Source organism: Scyliorhinus torazame, chromosome 8 (assembly GCF_047496885.1).
Source record: "Scyliorhinus torazame isolate Kashiwa2021f chromosome 8, sScyTor2.1, whole genome shotgun sequence".
In the NCBI taxonomy this organism is placed as follows: Eukaryota; Metazoa; Chordata; class Chondrichthyes; order Carcharhiniformes; family Scyliorhinidae; genus Scyliorhinus; species Scyliorhinus torazame.
In genome coordinates, this window is record NC_092714.1 from 233,606,378 (window position 1) to 233,623,240 (window position 16,863).

The 16,863-nt window shown below is 41.3% G+C and overlaps 1 protein-coding gene across 7 annotated transcripts in view; it reads right to left on the reverse strand.

Moving 5' to 3' along the window:
- myt1b (myelin transcription factor 1b) overlaps positions 1–9,575 on the reverse strand; it is a 97,130-nt gene extending 87,555 nt beyond the window's left edge. For 5 of the 7 annotated variants that reach the window (XM_072514945.1, XM_072514940.1, XM_072514941.1 and 2 more), the window contains exon 1: positions 9,083–9,198. In XM_072514945.1, coding sequence (XP_072371046.1) covers positions 9,083–9,107 — 25 coding nt within the window. In that variant the 5' untranslated portion in view covers positions 9,108–9,198. Of the gene's footprint in view, positions 1–6,366; positions 6,664–9,082; positions 9,199–9,526 lie in introns of those variants that run through there. The other 2 variants (XM_072514943.1, XM_072514942.1) reach the window with 2 other exon arrangements.
- Between the last annotated feature and the right edge of the window lie 7,288 nt (positions 9,576–16,863).

Sequence of the window (16,863 nt, forward strand, 5' to 3'; positions counted from 1 at the left end):
TTTTTCCTCATCTCAGACTTAAATGGTTTAATACATATCCTTAGACTATGATCCCTAGTTCTGGACACACCCACCATTGGGAACATCCTTCCTGCATCTACCCTGTCCAGTCCTGTTAGAATTTTATAGGTTTCTATAAGATTCCCCCCTCATTTTTCTAAACTCAAGCGAATATAATCCTAACTAGTTCAATCTCTCCTCATTCTTCAGTCCCGCCATTCCAGGAATCAATCTGGTAAACCTTCGGTGCACTCCCTCTATAGCAAGAGTATCCTTCCTCAGATAAGGAGACCAAAATTGCACACAATATTCACCAAGGCCCTTACAATTACAGCAAGACCTCCCTCCTCTGGTACTTGAATCCTCTCGCTATAAAGGCCTACATACCATTTGCCTTCTTTACCGCCTGCTGTAGCTGCATGCTTACTTTCAGCGACTGGTGTACAAGGACACCCAGGTCTCGTTGCACATGCCCCTCACTTAAATTGGCAAGAAAAAAATGTTTAAAATTAATGTTTACTAGTCATACTGCCAATATTTTTTCAAATAATAAGTACTTCCAAAGTAACTGATACAGGACTTGAACTTGCATTTTGTTAGAGACAGTTAAACTGAGAGGTCACTTGATAGCAGCATTGCACTCCTACCTAGGCACTATCAGTTCAAATCTCAGCCCAGGATGACTACTGAAACTGTTTATTCATGATAAATCTTCAAAACAAGGTACAGATTTCCAAAATTAACAAGTGCTACTCTCACTAGGAAAACAGCAAGACTGGACAATAGCTAGAGAATTTAATGGGTTACCAAAGTTTTGATGCATTGCAAAATGAACATGTCTTTCTCTTTTATTTTAGCAGGATAGTTTGTTTTTGTCTTTCTTTGTTGATACCCAGGACAACTATTCCATTCAGTGACATTAAATTCTATTTTTATTGTGTGATATTTATCAGTTTGGGGATCACAATACATGATTCCATAGGTTAAGAATTTAGTTCCATTGGTTTATGCTGACTGAAAAAACACCTGTTTTTCTTACATGGGGTTAAAACAATTTCAGGGATTACTTTTGTTGTGTTTTTGCAGTATTCCTTGATTTTGTTCATTTTGTTGTGAGACCAACAGATCAGTGAGTGTTGGTGAACAGCAAACATATGAATGCTTTACCCTTTCTTAAATTATTGTAATTACTTGAACGGTCATTTTTCATTTAATTGATTGAAATTCTATACGCAGAATCAGTTAACTGATATATCTTAAAAACAATTAGTTGTGCATATGGGACGCTCAGTATAAATGTGACATTTGCCGAAAAATAATCCAATTTGTTTGAAGATTGTTGTAATTTGTCATACCATTATCATATTAACAGTATATGAGCCACAAAATGTGGATTGCTATTTTCTCCTCCATTTCATGCATATTCAGTGGTCTATGTTTTGTGTGTAAATAATTACATATTTTTTTTCTTTACTTATTTCCCATCTCCACCAACTTTTTTTTCTTGTTCCTCCCCAGGGTAAACCACATTTCCAGAAATCATTTCTTATGCACTGCATCTGGTTAATTTTCTGGGTGCAGCAGTAATCTTGGCTGCAACCCCATCTGTTCTTTTCCCCAGAAAACAAAAAAGGAGTCGGACACAGCTGATAACTACCTCCTGCACAAATGTGGCACCAACAACAATTTAAAAAGTTATGCCTCACCCGATATTTCAACAATTAACTTAAGATCTTAAACTAATTATTAACAATGGACTACTCCATACTTGGTCATCCTAATCCTTATTATTAATATAATTTACTCTCCAATTTGAATCAATCCAGTATTTTTAATCGCAGCGCAAAGGTAACCCAGATTTTTAAGCTTGATTTTAACAGATTTAAAAAGTGTTTTTGATTTGTTATTTACTGAATACACGTCACCATGTATGTCAGGTCTGCACCGCTTTTTAGTTGTATTTTAAGCACATTAAGTTACAGGCACTGCAACAATAAACAACTGGGGCGAAATTCTCCCAAAACGGAGCGATGTCCGCCGACTGGCGCCCAAAACGGCGCCAATCAGAAGGGCATCGCGCCGCCCCAAAGATGCAGAATGCTCCGCATCTTTGGGGGCCGAGCCCCAACATTGAGGGGCTAGGCCGACGCCGGAGGAATTTCCGCCCCGCCAGCTGGCGGAAACGGCCTTTGTTGCCCCGCCAGCTGGCGCGGAAATGACATCTCGGGGCGGTGCATGCGCGGGAGCGTCAGCGGCCGCTGACAGCTTCCCACGCATGCGCAGTGGAGGGAGTCTCTTCCGCCTCCGCCATGGTGGAGACCGTGGCGGAGGCGGAAGGGAAAGAGTGCCCCCACAGCACAGGCCCGCCCGCGGATCGGTGGGCCCCGATCGCGGGCCAGGCCACCGTGGGGGCACCCCCCGGGGCCAGATCGCCCCGCGCCCCCCCCAGGACCCCGGAGCCCGCCCACGCCGCCTTGTCCCGCCGTTCAAAAGGTGGTTTAATCCACGCCGGCGGGACAGGCAATTTATCGGCGGGACTTCGGCCCATCCGGGCCGGAGAATCGAGCGGGGGGGCCCGCCAACCGGCGCGGCCCGATTCCCGCCCCCGCCGAATATCCGATACTGGAGACTTCGGCAACCGGGGGGGGGGCGGGATTCACGGCAGCCCCCGGCGATTCTCCAACCCGGTGGGGGGTCGGAGAATGACGGCCCATGACCATTTTGGAGTTCCGATCTGTACTGAGGATGGTTATGTCCTCTCATCTCACCTTCCATTGTGCAACATGGTTTTGGCATGTATTGATTTACATTTTGGGAATTTAGGAATTCAGACATCTGTACTGAGCTGAAGTCCACTTACTGAACTCTCATCTCCAATTAACAATCCGCTGTACCATAATGCATTATACCACACTCACAACCAAAGTGCGCACACTACAAAATACAAAACTGCGTCCAATATAGCTTTCCTGCCAAATGATTAGTTAATGGAAATTGAAATTTGGTAATACATGCTGCGTGAATACATGGAAATACTGTTAACAGTAGCTTTATCTAACTTGGTGTTTTTCTTCAAAGTTGTCTGTTTTCTCTTATCCTCCACAGTCACTGCTTAACACTTTTAGTAGCCAACATCAGTAAATTTGTCCTGACAAATTGGAAAACTTTGTCAGTGCAACAAACCATAAACTTAGGACGTTATTTAATAGAGGTGGTAGGTGAGACTCCCATGTCAGCGCTGTCCAGGAAGGGCCAAAAAATTACCTTCCTTAGGAACAAGAGCCATGGGGGTGAAATTCCCACCTTCCAAGAGCTGCCAGCCAATCAGAGGCTTTGGCAGCGGTGGCTTCTATCAGTACTACACCCACACAAGACATTGGATCAAGGTGAGTGATAGTGGCAGCAGCAAGGACAGGGGATGGCGCTCAGTGGGACCTCACCACCACCACCAGACCGCTTCCCCCACCTTCCTGATGCTGGATCCTTTGGTTATGCACTAGCTGCTTTGAACGAGAAACCCCGGAGCCTGCAAGCAACCCTGACAGATTTGCTTTTTGGATTCCCTGCCTACGAGTCCTCTCCTGCTGCTGGGTAATATCAGTGGTGGTAGAATAAGGTCCTTAAATGGGCCCACTTAAGGGCTTTAATGATGGGTGGGCAGGAAGACCATCCATGGGACCCACCTGCCACCTTTCCACTGAAATGCTACCCTGTCACGATGGGGGAAGGGCAAAATATTCCACCCCTAGTTTCTGATTTTGGAAGTTCTGGGCTAAATTTTGTATGCTTGATTTTGAAAATACTGTGAATAGCTTTAAAATATTCATTATAAAACAGGAAATATTACAGTTTGGTTTTATCTAAAATGCTGTGACAATCGGAGGAAGTGATCCTGAGATCAACCAAAACTATGTCAAGATTTAAATAATCTTACATTGTCTGTTCAATTTGAGATAAACATTCTAATTTGTTTGCTCTGACCAGTATTAAAATGCACAAAACTATAAAATCAAGTTTCTTAAATGGCTATATGGTACAAAATAGTAGTCCCCTAAATTGTTCCATTTACACTGTGGTGCACAGTGTATGTGTATATATGTGTGTGTATATATATATATATATATATATATATATAAAAGTTATAATGTTTAGCTGGTTGAAGTTTTAATACATATAAGAAAAAACTTTTACCAGCTGAAAATAGTAACATTTATATACAAATCACTCGATCAAATTAAAAATAAATGACCAATTGCATACACATTTAAAAATGAATCCTTTGTGACTCTTCTCATGTTCGGCAGATTTCAATTTGTAATGTGACAAGTATGGTGAGGTTAAACAAAGGCTTCCTGCTGACTACACTTACAGAAACCACGTGATTCCTTTCTTACAAATGTAAATGGCTCCTTTACAGCTTGCAGGGGATATACAGTAAAACACATGTTTTACACTTCACCCTGTGCTTGAATTTTTTTAAACAGTGGCAGTGAAATTATTATTTCATATTATAACTGAAGGATCTAATCTTTAAGAATACTCAAAACAGCTTTGATAAAACTTTGTTACTCGTTGCTTGTTTGAAGTGAAAAGCAGTTTCAGCACTTGTACACAACTGTTAGTGAGTCATTTATTCTGTATCACGATCGTTTTAAGAAGGATTTTCTATCATACAGCCCCCCAAAAAAGTGAAAATTCCTAAAAGCAAATTCACAAATCAGATGGTTTTAAGAAACAAATTTGTTAATTGTTTTACAACACATGCACAGGCGGCTGAATGGCAATAAAGGGCTACTACTCTTTGCTGCAATGATAGGATTTTTTTCTATAGGTTAAGCATTTTTTTCACCGATTATTGACCACGTTCTCTGGGAAGCAAGGAGCTGCTTGAAACAGCTGTTCTTTTCTCACAGCTAATTGCTTTTTTTCCAGGTCTTTATTAGCAAGTCACCTGTTCCTGTCACTGTGTAATCAATGATGGAAATCAGCACTTTCTCACAAATCATGCAAACAAATCTGTGCAAAGCTGGTCCCAGAAAACACCTACCACCAAATTATCTGTCAGCATCGTAAACATTCTGCCAAATAGCTTTGAACTAACATACAAAACAATTAGAAGATTGGAAGCATTCAAGCTAGTTTACATCGAGCAAGGCTTCCAAATAAAAGCAGTTATTGTTTTTTAACACTAGAACAAAATATAATAGCCCTAAGCAAGAAATTTGCACTTTGTTAAGAAGCAGCAAATTAATGGAACTTACAAGTGAAACCGTGAATTTCTGATGGAATTAATGATTTTGTATTGCATGTTTGAAAGACTGTGATTGCAGCTTATCAGAGTATAACATATTGTTTAAAGTTCATGTGAAAAGTGAAACTTTAAGGTAGTAAAATAAAATTGGAGTAGCTAAATTAAGCTTGTAATAAGTTAGAATACATTTGATTAATAAGTGTATTAATTTTGCAATATTCTGAAGCAGGAAACCTACATCAACTAAATTACATTTTTGTGTGTTGAATCAACGTTTTTCTAAATTCAAGGTTAATTCACAAGGAGTTTTTATTTCGAAATACTCCATCAGAAATGCAGAATATTTTAATGAATTCTTATTTGAACAGATATTACTATCCTGCTTAAAAATTGCACAGAACGACTTCTCCAAGAGCAGGGAGTCAAAGTGGAAAATGCAGAGAACTAAGGAGTAAATCCAACGCTGGGACTCGAGGTTTATCTGAGATCTCTACTACTCTGCCTTACTTTGGAAAATAATCTTACTGGTGGACCCAATTTATCAAATACAAAAAGTCTTTCACAGGAAGAACAACAAAAAGTAAGCCTTGATTCTGCACCTAAGCAACTTATCGTCGTGTTATATAGTTTTTGCAGCACCAAGAGCCTGTTAGTTCAAACAAACAGCTGACATGTCAAAACAGCACCACAATCCTTTTTTTTTTACTTTAGAGTGCACAGATCAACTTCATCGAAAGGGTAATTCTGGAATAAGTATGTGTTGGTCATTGTTTTCAAAATTAAGATGACCATATGGAAGATGATGATAAAGGAAGCAGATGAGGAAAAGGAGATTCACGAGATGCAGCTAAAGTGATGTAAATTCAACCTGAAGTGGCTTCTATTGACAAACAGATCAGCTGTGGCCGTACAAAGCTTAGAGAACAGAAGAGATCCAACAACATACTGGATGTAGCTGTAAATTAAGCTCTCGCCAAGCTGTCCCAGTTAAACAAATAGTTTTTCCCAACAAGGCAGGACAAGCAGTTTCAGTTATATTTATCAGACTTCAACGGAGGGCAAGAACACAAGCTTTGTCTTCCTTTGTCAGGAGGAGAACATTAATATTGACTTACCTTTTCCCCACAGCTATTGTCCACCTCGGTGAAATGACATCACGGAAAGCAATAATGAAATCTACAGCAGGGGCTGGGCCACGGCAGTCCACAACGGAGTATGAGGCATGTGGTGGTTGAATTAAATATTTGATACTCCAGTGTGTCGTATAAACCTGCTAAAGGCTGTGTGTCATTTACTTAATGACCAGTCTCATTAGTTAGATGGCAGAGAAGGCTTGATGCATTTTCTGTGTAAATACACTACCCATAAACCCTTGGGGTTGCAATATATCTGTTTACTCTATGAGGAGAAATGAATTTACTGTATACTATCTAATAGGTGGGCCTTCAAATTTAAACATTTCAGAACTAGAGTTTCAAATATTCCTGTACTTACTGCTTCAAAAAGGAACACCACACAGAACTGGCTAACGGACCCAGTCTGATTAAAATTTAATGGGTAAGATTATTTACTTTAATTTATGCTTTGAACCAAAAGCTTGTTAATGTCACAACTGTCAACCTCCCCGCTCTAACCATACTTGTGGTAGAGTCCTAGGATTCCTATTAGAAACACTGTAAGCGGCCCAGGATATGACAGATGCCCTAGGTTATCAAAGCTACTTCCTTTGTTGGCTTCAAACCTTATTAGAGGCAAAGGACAGCAGCCATTCATTAAGATCATTTGAGATTTGCATTCAAATGTCATTTTCTATCTCACTTTACCAGGTTGTGCATATAGTAAGCTTCTACAAGCCAATCTCCTCTTGCCAAAATTCTATTAAATTCTTATCTCAAAGCACCAGGCAGTATTATACATTGCACTTCTTTTGTTATGCATTATGGCTGAAATCAATCAGCAGTGTCTGGTGTGGATCAGCTGTATCATGCCATTTTAAAAAGAATAACAAAGAAACAAACAACTAGCAGAGACCACTAAGCACAGAAACAAGCCTCAACCAAAGGACATTACTAGATGTAAGAAAACTTTGGTTTGCTACAATATACATTTAACTCAGATTGATACTACTGACTGTACAATTACACAAACCACGGTTAGAACAATAGCACAGAGAGACAAAGTACACATATTTCCACACAATATCACATTCGGAAGGAATCTGAAGTGAGTCGTGAAATTAAATGAAAATACTTACAACAAAATCAGTAAACTTTCTAATTTTATAAACTTAACTAGACTGGTTATGTATAAGTTTTTGTTTAAAAAAAACAAGGATCCCTATGAGAGACTTTCTACAAGGTGGATACCTTGGACAGCTCCTTTCAGTCTGTATGATCAGTACAGGACAAAAACATGGTTCAGCACTTTAGTCAGCTCCAGGGATTTCTACTTCTGGCACAAACCTCAATTTCCTACTGTACACATGACTTTAATTTCAGAAATATTGTCAAAAAGAAAGTATGAATATTAATATCCATTGAAAGGTTATATTGAAAGTACTGGTAAAAGTAGTTTCTGAAGATGTGTTGAGCTCCTATGCAAATCCAAACTTTTCAAAAACTTTCACTATTTTTACTAGTTATTTTACGATTATATCAATACTTTTAAATAATATTTACAATAAATGGGTTAATACTTCTGTTAAAATACAGAGAGAGAGAGCAACTTGATTTGAGTATTTTAAACATTGATACGATAACTTTATCAGTAGTATTGTTTAGGCTTATACATTTTAAATGAATAGTTCAGGCGTGGAGTTCTCTTGGAAAGCAAAATTATTATACTCTTTTGAACAATACTCACTAATGTGCCACTTCTCAGTCTGGGTTTCCCCAACTTTTCCACAATAAAGTATCTGAAGCTGAACATTTTACACAATATTGTAATAGGAATTGTAAATGAGTTTATACATCTAGAAAAACAACATTATTTTAATCAAAAATATTAAAACATTTTATTGAAAAAAATGAACTGCTCATGGCTGAAGTATTTTCAGTTCTATAACTGCTAAATAGAGCTTTTACTTTGAGCAAGTTCTGAGTTAAACTTTTTGTATAGTTAATTAAGGTAACTCCTTCAATTACCAGCTGGGACTGAATTCATTTTTCATTTTGGTCTCACAACAGATTTTGAACCTATGCAGATGGGCAACCCTAATTCACCAGACTACAATCAGTCCTGTTGTATGCTGGATGCAACTGGTCAGCATTAATATTGTATACGTAACAGCTGAACATTTGGAGTGAAACCTGCCTGTGGCAGACCCTGGCAGATGGAAGCAGCATACAGAAACTTTTAATAAGCCTTCAGGCTAACATTGTCTTAATGATCCTTGTCAGGGACATATCAGAATCACGGAAGAAACAAAACTTCTTTGTCAAAATTCCAAGAACAATATCCCTGTTCAATTTCAACACGAGGATTAATTTGAAGAAAACTAAAGTTTAAAGTAAATTTTGCATATCCCCACTGCACAGGATTACAAACTCTAAACACTCCAATGTAAATTAATATACTCCAAACTAATCTGAAAAAAGAATAAACAAATATAATCTGGAACGTAGCGTTAAGAGACTGCAAAATATTTAATGTAAGAAATAGATCAAAAGTACATATTTTGGTTTGCACAGAACTGTATGAAATAAATTATAATTAGCAATTGCAAACAAATCCACAATTAATCCTCACAATTTGATCAACTCCCTGAATTATTAGCTGTGTTATAAGAGGAACGGCTGTAAGGAAAGTAAATAAGTTATGTTTTGTACAAACCAAGAAATGTTCCACACAGCTTCATTCTTGCTGGTCTCTGTATATCTGGAAGATCAGTATAGAAGTGAGTATCATTCCTGGAAAGTTACTGCCAAGTGCATGCAACTTATCAGTTGAAGGGGCAGCACAGCCTGACAGCTGCACCAATCACAACCAATTTTGCACATAATTAAAATTCAATGCAACACACAAGAGCCAATCATGTTGCAGCAATGCTGTGTACACAACACAATTGTCATTCAAGAAGAATACAATACAAAAACTACATTCAGCCTCACCATAGACGTAAAAAACTTCCCTTCTCCTATTATGCTGTTTGTTGATTTTAGGTTTACAAAGGCTCACACGGCAGCTCCCGAGGATATGACACACACCATAGTTAAATGCAAAGTCACCACACACTCATTTTACATCCCACTTTACGTCAGAATATGAACACCTTACTGTAATAGAGTTACTCCTGAATTTCTTCTTGGTCTGTCAGATAAAACACAATAGCATACAAGCATTTCGAAAGAAAGGACAAGCCAAATCTATGCAGCTATATTTCTAGTTGCATGCTTTCTGTGACATATGTCCTGCTAAATAGATGCTAGCTTCACTTCATTTAAATAAGATGGAATTGTACTCCTCTACAACAGATGGCTCAGGAGATAATGATGGCTGAGCATAGGAGATTGAATGGCCCTGACTCTGTTGCTATGGCAGAAGCTAAATGTGTAATGGATGCAGCGCTTATTAAATTTGCTAGCTCTGTGCTTTCTGCCTCCTGAATGAATGAGCTCAGTGAAAGAGGTATGGCCAGCTAATGTATCTGGATAGCTTTTTTAAAATCCCATAATGCCAGGCACCTTTAATATTATTCCCAAAGTCTAAGGGTCATTAACCTTTTAACTTCCCCAACCCCTCTAGGCCTTTTACCCCTACTGCACACATACTGTACCCTTTGACAGAGTAACTTAGCAGATCTACAAGAAAGCAGAAGTGCCGAAAGGCATTGTAACAGTATTTGCATGCATTTGTGGCATGGCAGGGAGACATCAAGCCCCCTAACAGGCTGTGTAAATATGAGCCTTGGCAAAGAGTAAATACAGACAGCACTCTACAAACAGAGCCCAATTACAATGACAAAAGCCTGCCACACTTATGGGAGGAGCTCTCTATCCCGGACCACAGGCCACTGAGTGAGCGGCATACTTAATAGGCTTTCTACAGAAGCCGAGGCTTCCATTACCAGCTGTCACTATAGAATAGCAAAATGATCCAGACTGTGGATTTAAGGACAGCCAGTGAAAGGGAGCAATTAATACAAAAACAAATGAATTGAGCACAATTTACCGATTGTGTCCAATGATAAATCAAAAGAGACTAAGAAAATTTAGTTGGTCAAGGGTACTACTCAAATCACCACTTTAGGATATAAAGCACAGTACAAGTTTAACATGGCTCTCTATGGGCAGAAACTGTCACTTGCTGTATATCTGCGACAAGTAGGCTCAATAAACTTGAATAGCAGTCATATCTGTATGATTGAAAAATGAAGCAAATATTTTATCTAATTGTTATTTATAAAAGAGATAAATTTTTCATGGTGTGTTCCCATTGAATCGTCTTCACTTTTTTTGAATTAAGTGTAGTGGGAATTATTTCTTTGATGAGCTTGTCTATCTTTTTAATGAATATTTGATATTTTAAAAGAAACAAGCAGTACAAAGGCAAATAAATTGCTGTTCTGTAACAGAGTAAATGCACTGTATTTTTTATAAAATTACTACAGTGCTCAGAAAGAACCAAACTTTGCTGCCTGCTCCATATAAAAGAATGAAATTGCTGCCGTATTAGTTGTAGTGACACATAATCTGTTTGATAGTCTTGCAGTTAAGCCCCATAAATCAGCTTAGCAGATGTCCTAAAGTAATGGTGGCACACTTCAGAGAAAGAAAATTGCATTCTTTCAAATTTCAGTCATGGAAGAAAGTGAATTAAGACTGTCAGCCTATGAGCCAATGACAATTATTCCAACAACGTCTCCTTCCTACTAACCACCGCCTTCCACCCATTCTCCCCACCCTCCCCTCCACACCCCTCGATAAAAATCAAGAGCAATCAGCACAGACCAAAACATAATGCCTCGCCATGTGTTCATCTTGGGTTTTAGGATTACCAACTACAAGCAAGGGGGGAACCCCAGGGAAAATAATAGCTCCAAATGAATGGTCATTGTCCAGCCACCTGGACACCCTGAGTCAGCACGCTCATGTACTACAGGGGATTTAGGTGGCCACACATGCAACTCTCAACTTTAACTGAGCCAGAGATTTTGGCATCTGTATGCAAATCACATTCTGCCTTGTAGTTCGATGTGAGAGTACTTTATGCAGAGGTGCTATACCAAGCTAGTATTCCAACAGTTTTCTCGCGTGTGATGTTTCTGCGGTACTCTTATACTCTCTCTGCTGTATTTTATATGCAATGGTACTTTTCAAGTTATTAGTACCATTCTGGTTCCACAGTGATAGCCCTTTTCCTTCGACCAGCATTTTGTTTCTGAGTCTTATTTTTATACTGTTCCTTTTTCAGATCTCTAATTTATTCAAATTCTTAAACGCAGCTACCACTTTTATCCATTTTAGCAGAAGGCACTCAAAATACAACATGAATTATTCATCACAACTGTACTGAAGCCAGTTTCTTCTCTAAAGTGCTGTGTTCTAATGCACTTTCAGGATAGAGCTACATATTTTTTCCTTTAATAGTGTTTTATACCCCTAAGACCATAACTAACAATTTCAGTAGTCACAGAAGTAAATTAAAAAATATGAAAGTTAAATTTTGGAACAAGTAAAGCTGTTTTAACTACCATCAGGTAAAGATACTAAACTAAAATGTATATGGTTTTTAACTTAAACTATGATTTTTCAAAACATATTTTTGGGACAAGATTTCTTTTTTGGCAACAATGCTTTAATGTTTGGGAGTCTTCGAAAGGTTCACTGATACCCAACCTTTTATTCTGACGCTCCTGTCAAGGCACTTTGTGGTCTAAAGGGCGGAATTCTCTCAAGTCCCGGTGGTTAATGGCAGGCATGGTGGGGGAATATGGTGGAAGGCCCAGAATTTGGTTTTACGCAAGCATGAATTTGCAGCAGGATCTTATGCTGGTGCCCGCCGTGGCAGGTCAGAATATCCGCCAGTGGTCAGCGTGAACCTCATTTGCATCCTGTCAATGGGATACCGAAGAAGGCCTGATCCCCACCACCATGCCATATTCTCTGGGATGCGGACACACTAGCGTGAAAAACTTGCAGATGTCAGGACTCATCTGAATAATGACTGGGGCTGTCTCCGGAGTTCAGGATAGAGGCCGCCTGCAATACTAGGCTCTGGAACACCACAGCAGTGGTTCGGGGAAGCAACTTTAGGTGGACCTTCCAGATTGGGTGTCCTGGAAGGAGTCTACCCTCCAACTTCAAAATGTTCCTGGAGATCCATCTTTGTTCTCAGGTGGTCCACTTCTGGTCTCAGAGTGCTCACGGAGCTCTATCTGCATTTTGTCTTTTCAATGACACGATGGCAGACTACGTGTGGTCTAAGACTACCCCACCACTGAATAAAGTGTGAAACACTCAAGGTGCATAATTAATGAGGTCAGGACTGGAAGATTGGGCCTATTTTTCCCACCAGCCACCACAGCGGGAAACTCTCCACGTACCTGCTCCCCACCATGGCACTTAAGTCTCAAAATGGGAGAATTTGTGCTTTATTTTCACATTCCTGTCAAGGCGTTTTGTGGTCTGAGAATGAAAAGCACAATTATAATTTTACATAATCTTGACAATGGGGACAATTCTCTGCCCCTGCTGCGCCAGCTGCACATCCTGCTATGCTAGCCGAATAACAGGAAAATCGCTAAACGGGGTTTGCACTGGGCGTCGAACGGAGCACGATATGCCTGGCCCATTGCAGTTGTCGTGATCTAGTTCACTCCCTTGCTGGGCGTGAACCAGATCAGCATATTTAAATAAGTATTATATTTAAATAAGTATTTAAATATGCGTTATCAGTTTAAAGCCGGATTCTCCTGGCTCCCAGTGCTGTAACCGCCCCCCCCCCCCCACCCCCGGTCGATGCAACTGGGGCCAATGGGAATCACTACTGGTCTTCACCATTGGAGATCAGACATGATGACCACACAGGAGGGCTTCGAGGCCGGGTGGTCAGGGACATGGCAGAGCAGATCCCCGGCACTGCCCACTGGAACCCTGGCAGTGCCAACTTGGCACTGCGAAGGGTGCCGGGGCAGTGTCAGATTGGTACTACCAAGGGCTGAAGCAAAAAGGGGAGAGGCCTGAAAGGGATGAATCAAGGGGTCCCATAGCGGAGTGTTGCTCACCTGGGTGGGTGGTCCTGGAACCAATGATGGGGTGGTGGGGGAAAACCTGTGGCGGCAGGAAGGTAGACCCAATGGGGACCCTGATGCCAGTGATTCTTGGAGGGGGTAGAGGGGGTTAATGTCGGCAGGAATGATGGGGCGTGGGAGGCACTGAAGCCTGATACTGGGGTTGTTGGGGACCGTGCATTTCCTGTCACTTTGAGATCGGGGTGCCCTTTTGTAAAAGATGCTCCAATCTCAGTGAAGCTGGACTTGCCAACTTGTTTAAGCCCCAGCCCTCTCAGTGTTGGTGCAAAACCCGCCCCCCCCTCCCAAACAGTTTGGAAGTATGGGTAGATTGCTTTCTGAATCGCGACCTGGCGGGAATTACACCTCATTTACCGCTGATGACCACACTTAGACACTTTTTGGGAGAATTCAGCCAATATTTCTTCACTCTAGCATCATGTCACAATTCTGATAATACAATCTGTGTTGAGGAATTTGGGTTGGAATTTTCTGGCCATTTAGGCAGGCGGGATATTCCGGTCCCAACGATGGCACCACCCCGCCTCAGGTTCCCCGGCAGTGAGGGGTGCATGCAACGGGAAACCCTGTTGACAATGGCAGGACCAGAAGATCCTGCTGGTGGCTAATGGTGGGCTGCCACCGCCACCACAAAACACGTGATGGGTTGCACAGAAAACCCCGGCTTGGAGTGGGATAAATAAGTGTAGAAAATGAAAATAAAGAGATATGTTGAAGATTTCAAAGAAAATAATAAAAAATAGGTTGGAAACAATGAGCAGGTTTGTCAGCATGTGAAAAGACAGAATAACAACTTGGGTATAGACTTTTCATCAGAACTTAGTTGAAATGTTTACCTGTCTTTTCTCTTTATAGTTGCTGATGGATGTGATGTGTATATTCTCATAATGTCATTTGTCAGTTGCTTGAGAAGAACACAAATGGAATTATGTCAGCATTCATTGCCCCGAACAAGGAGTAAATGTTTCTTTGCGGGCATTTTCACGAACAGTGCGTATCCACACTAAGGGTGGAATCTCTCAAAAAATGTGTAAGTGTGGTCTCTTGTGGGAAACAACGTGTGATTGCCGCCGGGTGGATCGGTGCGATCCAGATCACATTCCACCCACACTTAGATGTTGGTTTGGAACCAGAAGTAATTCGCTCCGTGGGACCGAAGAAGCTGGCAAGGCTTTTCTTCAGAAATCGGGACACTCCGAACTCAGAATAAGGCTACCGCCCCATCACAATTGCTAGCAAGGCTTCCCCCCCTCCCCCCCCCACTCAATTGCCGACAAGGACTGCCCCCACCCCGCCACCAATTCCTGGCAAGATCCCCCCCAAGTGTTGGCAACCCCCCCCTCTAGCCAAAGTGAGTGACACCCCTCTATGGGTTTGCCTCAGGGCACCCTTCAGGCCCCGCCCCATAGCACTGCAAGGGTGCCAATGTCCAGCCATGTCCCTGACCACGCGGGGCTACAAAGGCCTATGAGCCCCCCCGCACCCAACCCTCCCCCCCCCCCCCCAACCCGGTGTGGTAATCATGTCTAACCACAGAATATTTGGCTGCAAAAAGGTCCTCTGAGGAATCCTTACACTTCAATGACTGAGTGGTGCCAGCTGCCTCTATGTTGGGAAAGTTCCTCCAGTACAAGCATGCTGTTCAGGCATCAGAGGTTGAAAAAAATCCTGTGAAAAAAAGACTCAGGCAGTGCACCTGTACTGTCTAGGAAGGACTTCAGAACAGAGGAAACCCTAGCAGAAAAAAAACTGGAGTTAGAAACAACACCTGTCCTTTCTAGGAAACACCCCAGAACAAAGAAACGGCCTCTTTAAAAAACTGAAGTTAGAAACAACACCTGCTCAAAAGAGGAAGCACTTCAAAGTTACTGGGCCATGAAGAGCTATAAAACCAAACAAAGCTAATCCCTCCTTTGAAATAGACTGGACAAGTCAATCAAGAGGTTAGTAAATTAGTAATGGACTGTGCAATTGAATGTAAACAATAAAATTCAAAGCTTTTAGGCTTCTCAGAAAGCCCTGAGGCTAGAAAAAGTTAAATGGGAATGACATTTAATGTGACAAAAGCACCCCAAAGGTTTCCAATGCAGCAGAGGGAAGAGGTTTACCTTAATCTGACAGATCTTTCAAATTGGCATGCTGGGAAAGACATCAAAGATTTTAACGGCTACAGAGCGAAGACATTTACCTTAATTTGACAAATCTTTTAAATTGACAGACTGAAAGAGAGTTTAAAGGTTTTCAAGGCGACAGAGGGAAAACTTGCCACCCGATCCCTATTTCGGGAATGAGTTCCGACCTGAGCCCCTCCAGCCCAGCCCAAGCCCCTACAACCGCGCCTCCCCTAAAGGACCCTCCTCATCACCCTAGAGGTAAGTGTAGAGAGGGTACTCACTCTCTTGCTCCTGCTCGAGAGGGACCTAGTAATGATTCACACCCGGGTGACTTGCCAGTGAATTCTGGGAGGCCGATGCATTCATCTTTATTCTCGCTGATGAGATTAAGGTGAATGCAAATGAGTTGTGATCAGGTTCTCCCTTTTTTGGGAGGGATCCTGATCACGCATGCTGGAGCGGGCAGGGAGAATGGGAAACTAATTATTACCTGGTGCAAATCCCATTTTGAGGCTCTCCCGCAATTCCTCGACAAAGTAGGATTTACGCTAGATGCAACAAGGCCAGAGAACGACCCCCTAAGAGACCTAAAGGTAATTGGGAATGGATTGTCAGGCCCCATCAACACATTTGGGGTGAGCGGCGAAGCTGTTTGCCCATTGTCATGTGAGAGTACCTTTAAGAAATGGGTGTTTATAAATGGGTGTGTACATAAATATCTGTAGCGAGAGTACCTTTACAAAATGAGTGTTTACTACTGCAGTGACGTCAGAGAATGGGTGGAGCTGGGCAGTCCGTCAGCTTTTTACTTTCGCTTTTGAGCAGGCTGCAGGGTGTGTGTTAGTTTTGTTTTCAGTGTTGGAGCTGAAGCCAGACCAAGCAGGTGTACTGCTGTTCTCTCTGCCATCAAAAGACTATCTCTCGATCATTTGGTGAATTCAGAATTATAAATGTTCTCAGTCGTGAATGTAAACCGAATGTGCTTCTGGTAAAAGGTGTTTTAAGTCGTATGGATGTTAAAAGGAAAGCTTAAAGGATTACTTAGTGTTGTCGTCTTTGGGGGTTGTATTTTAATTGATGGTTGCTAAGATGTTCACTGTATGTTTTAAAAAGGTTAACTTGAGTTCATAGAATAAACATTGTTTTGCATTAAAAAATACTTTTCCATTCCTGCTGTACCACCCTGTAGAGTGGGCCGTGTGCTCCCCATACCACAATCTATTAAGAGTTGTGGGTCAGGTGAACTC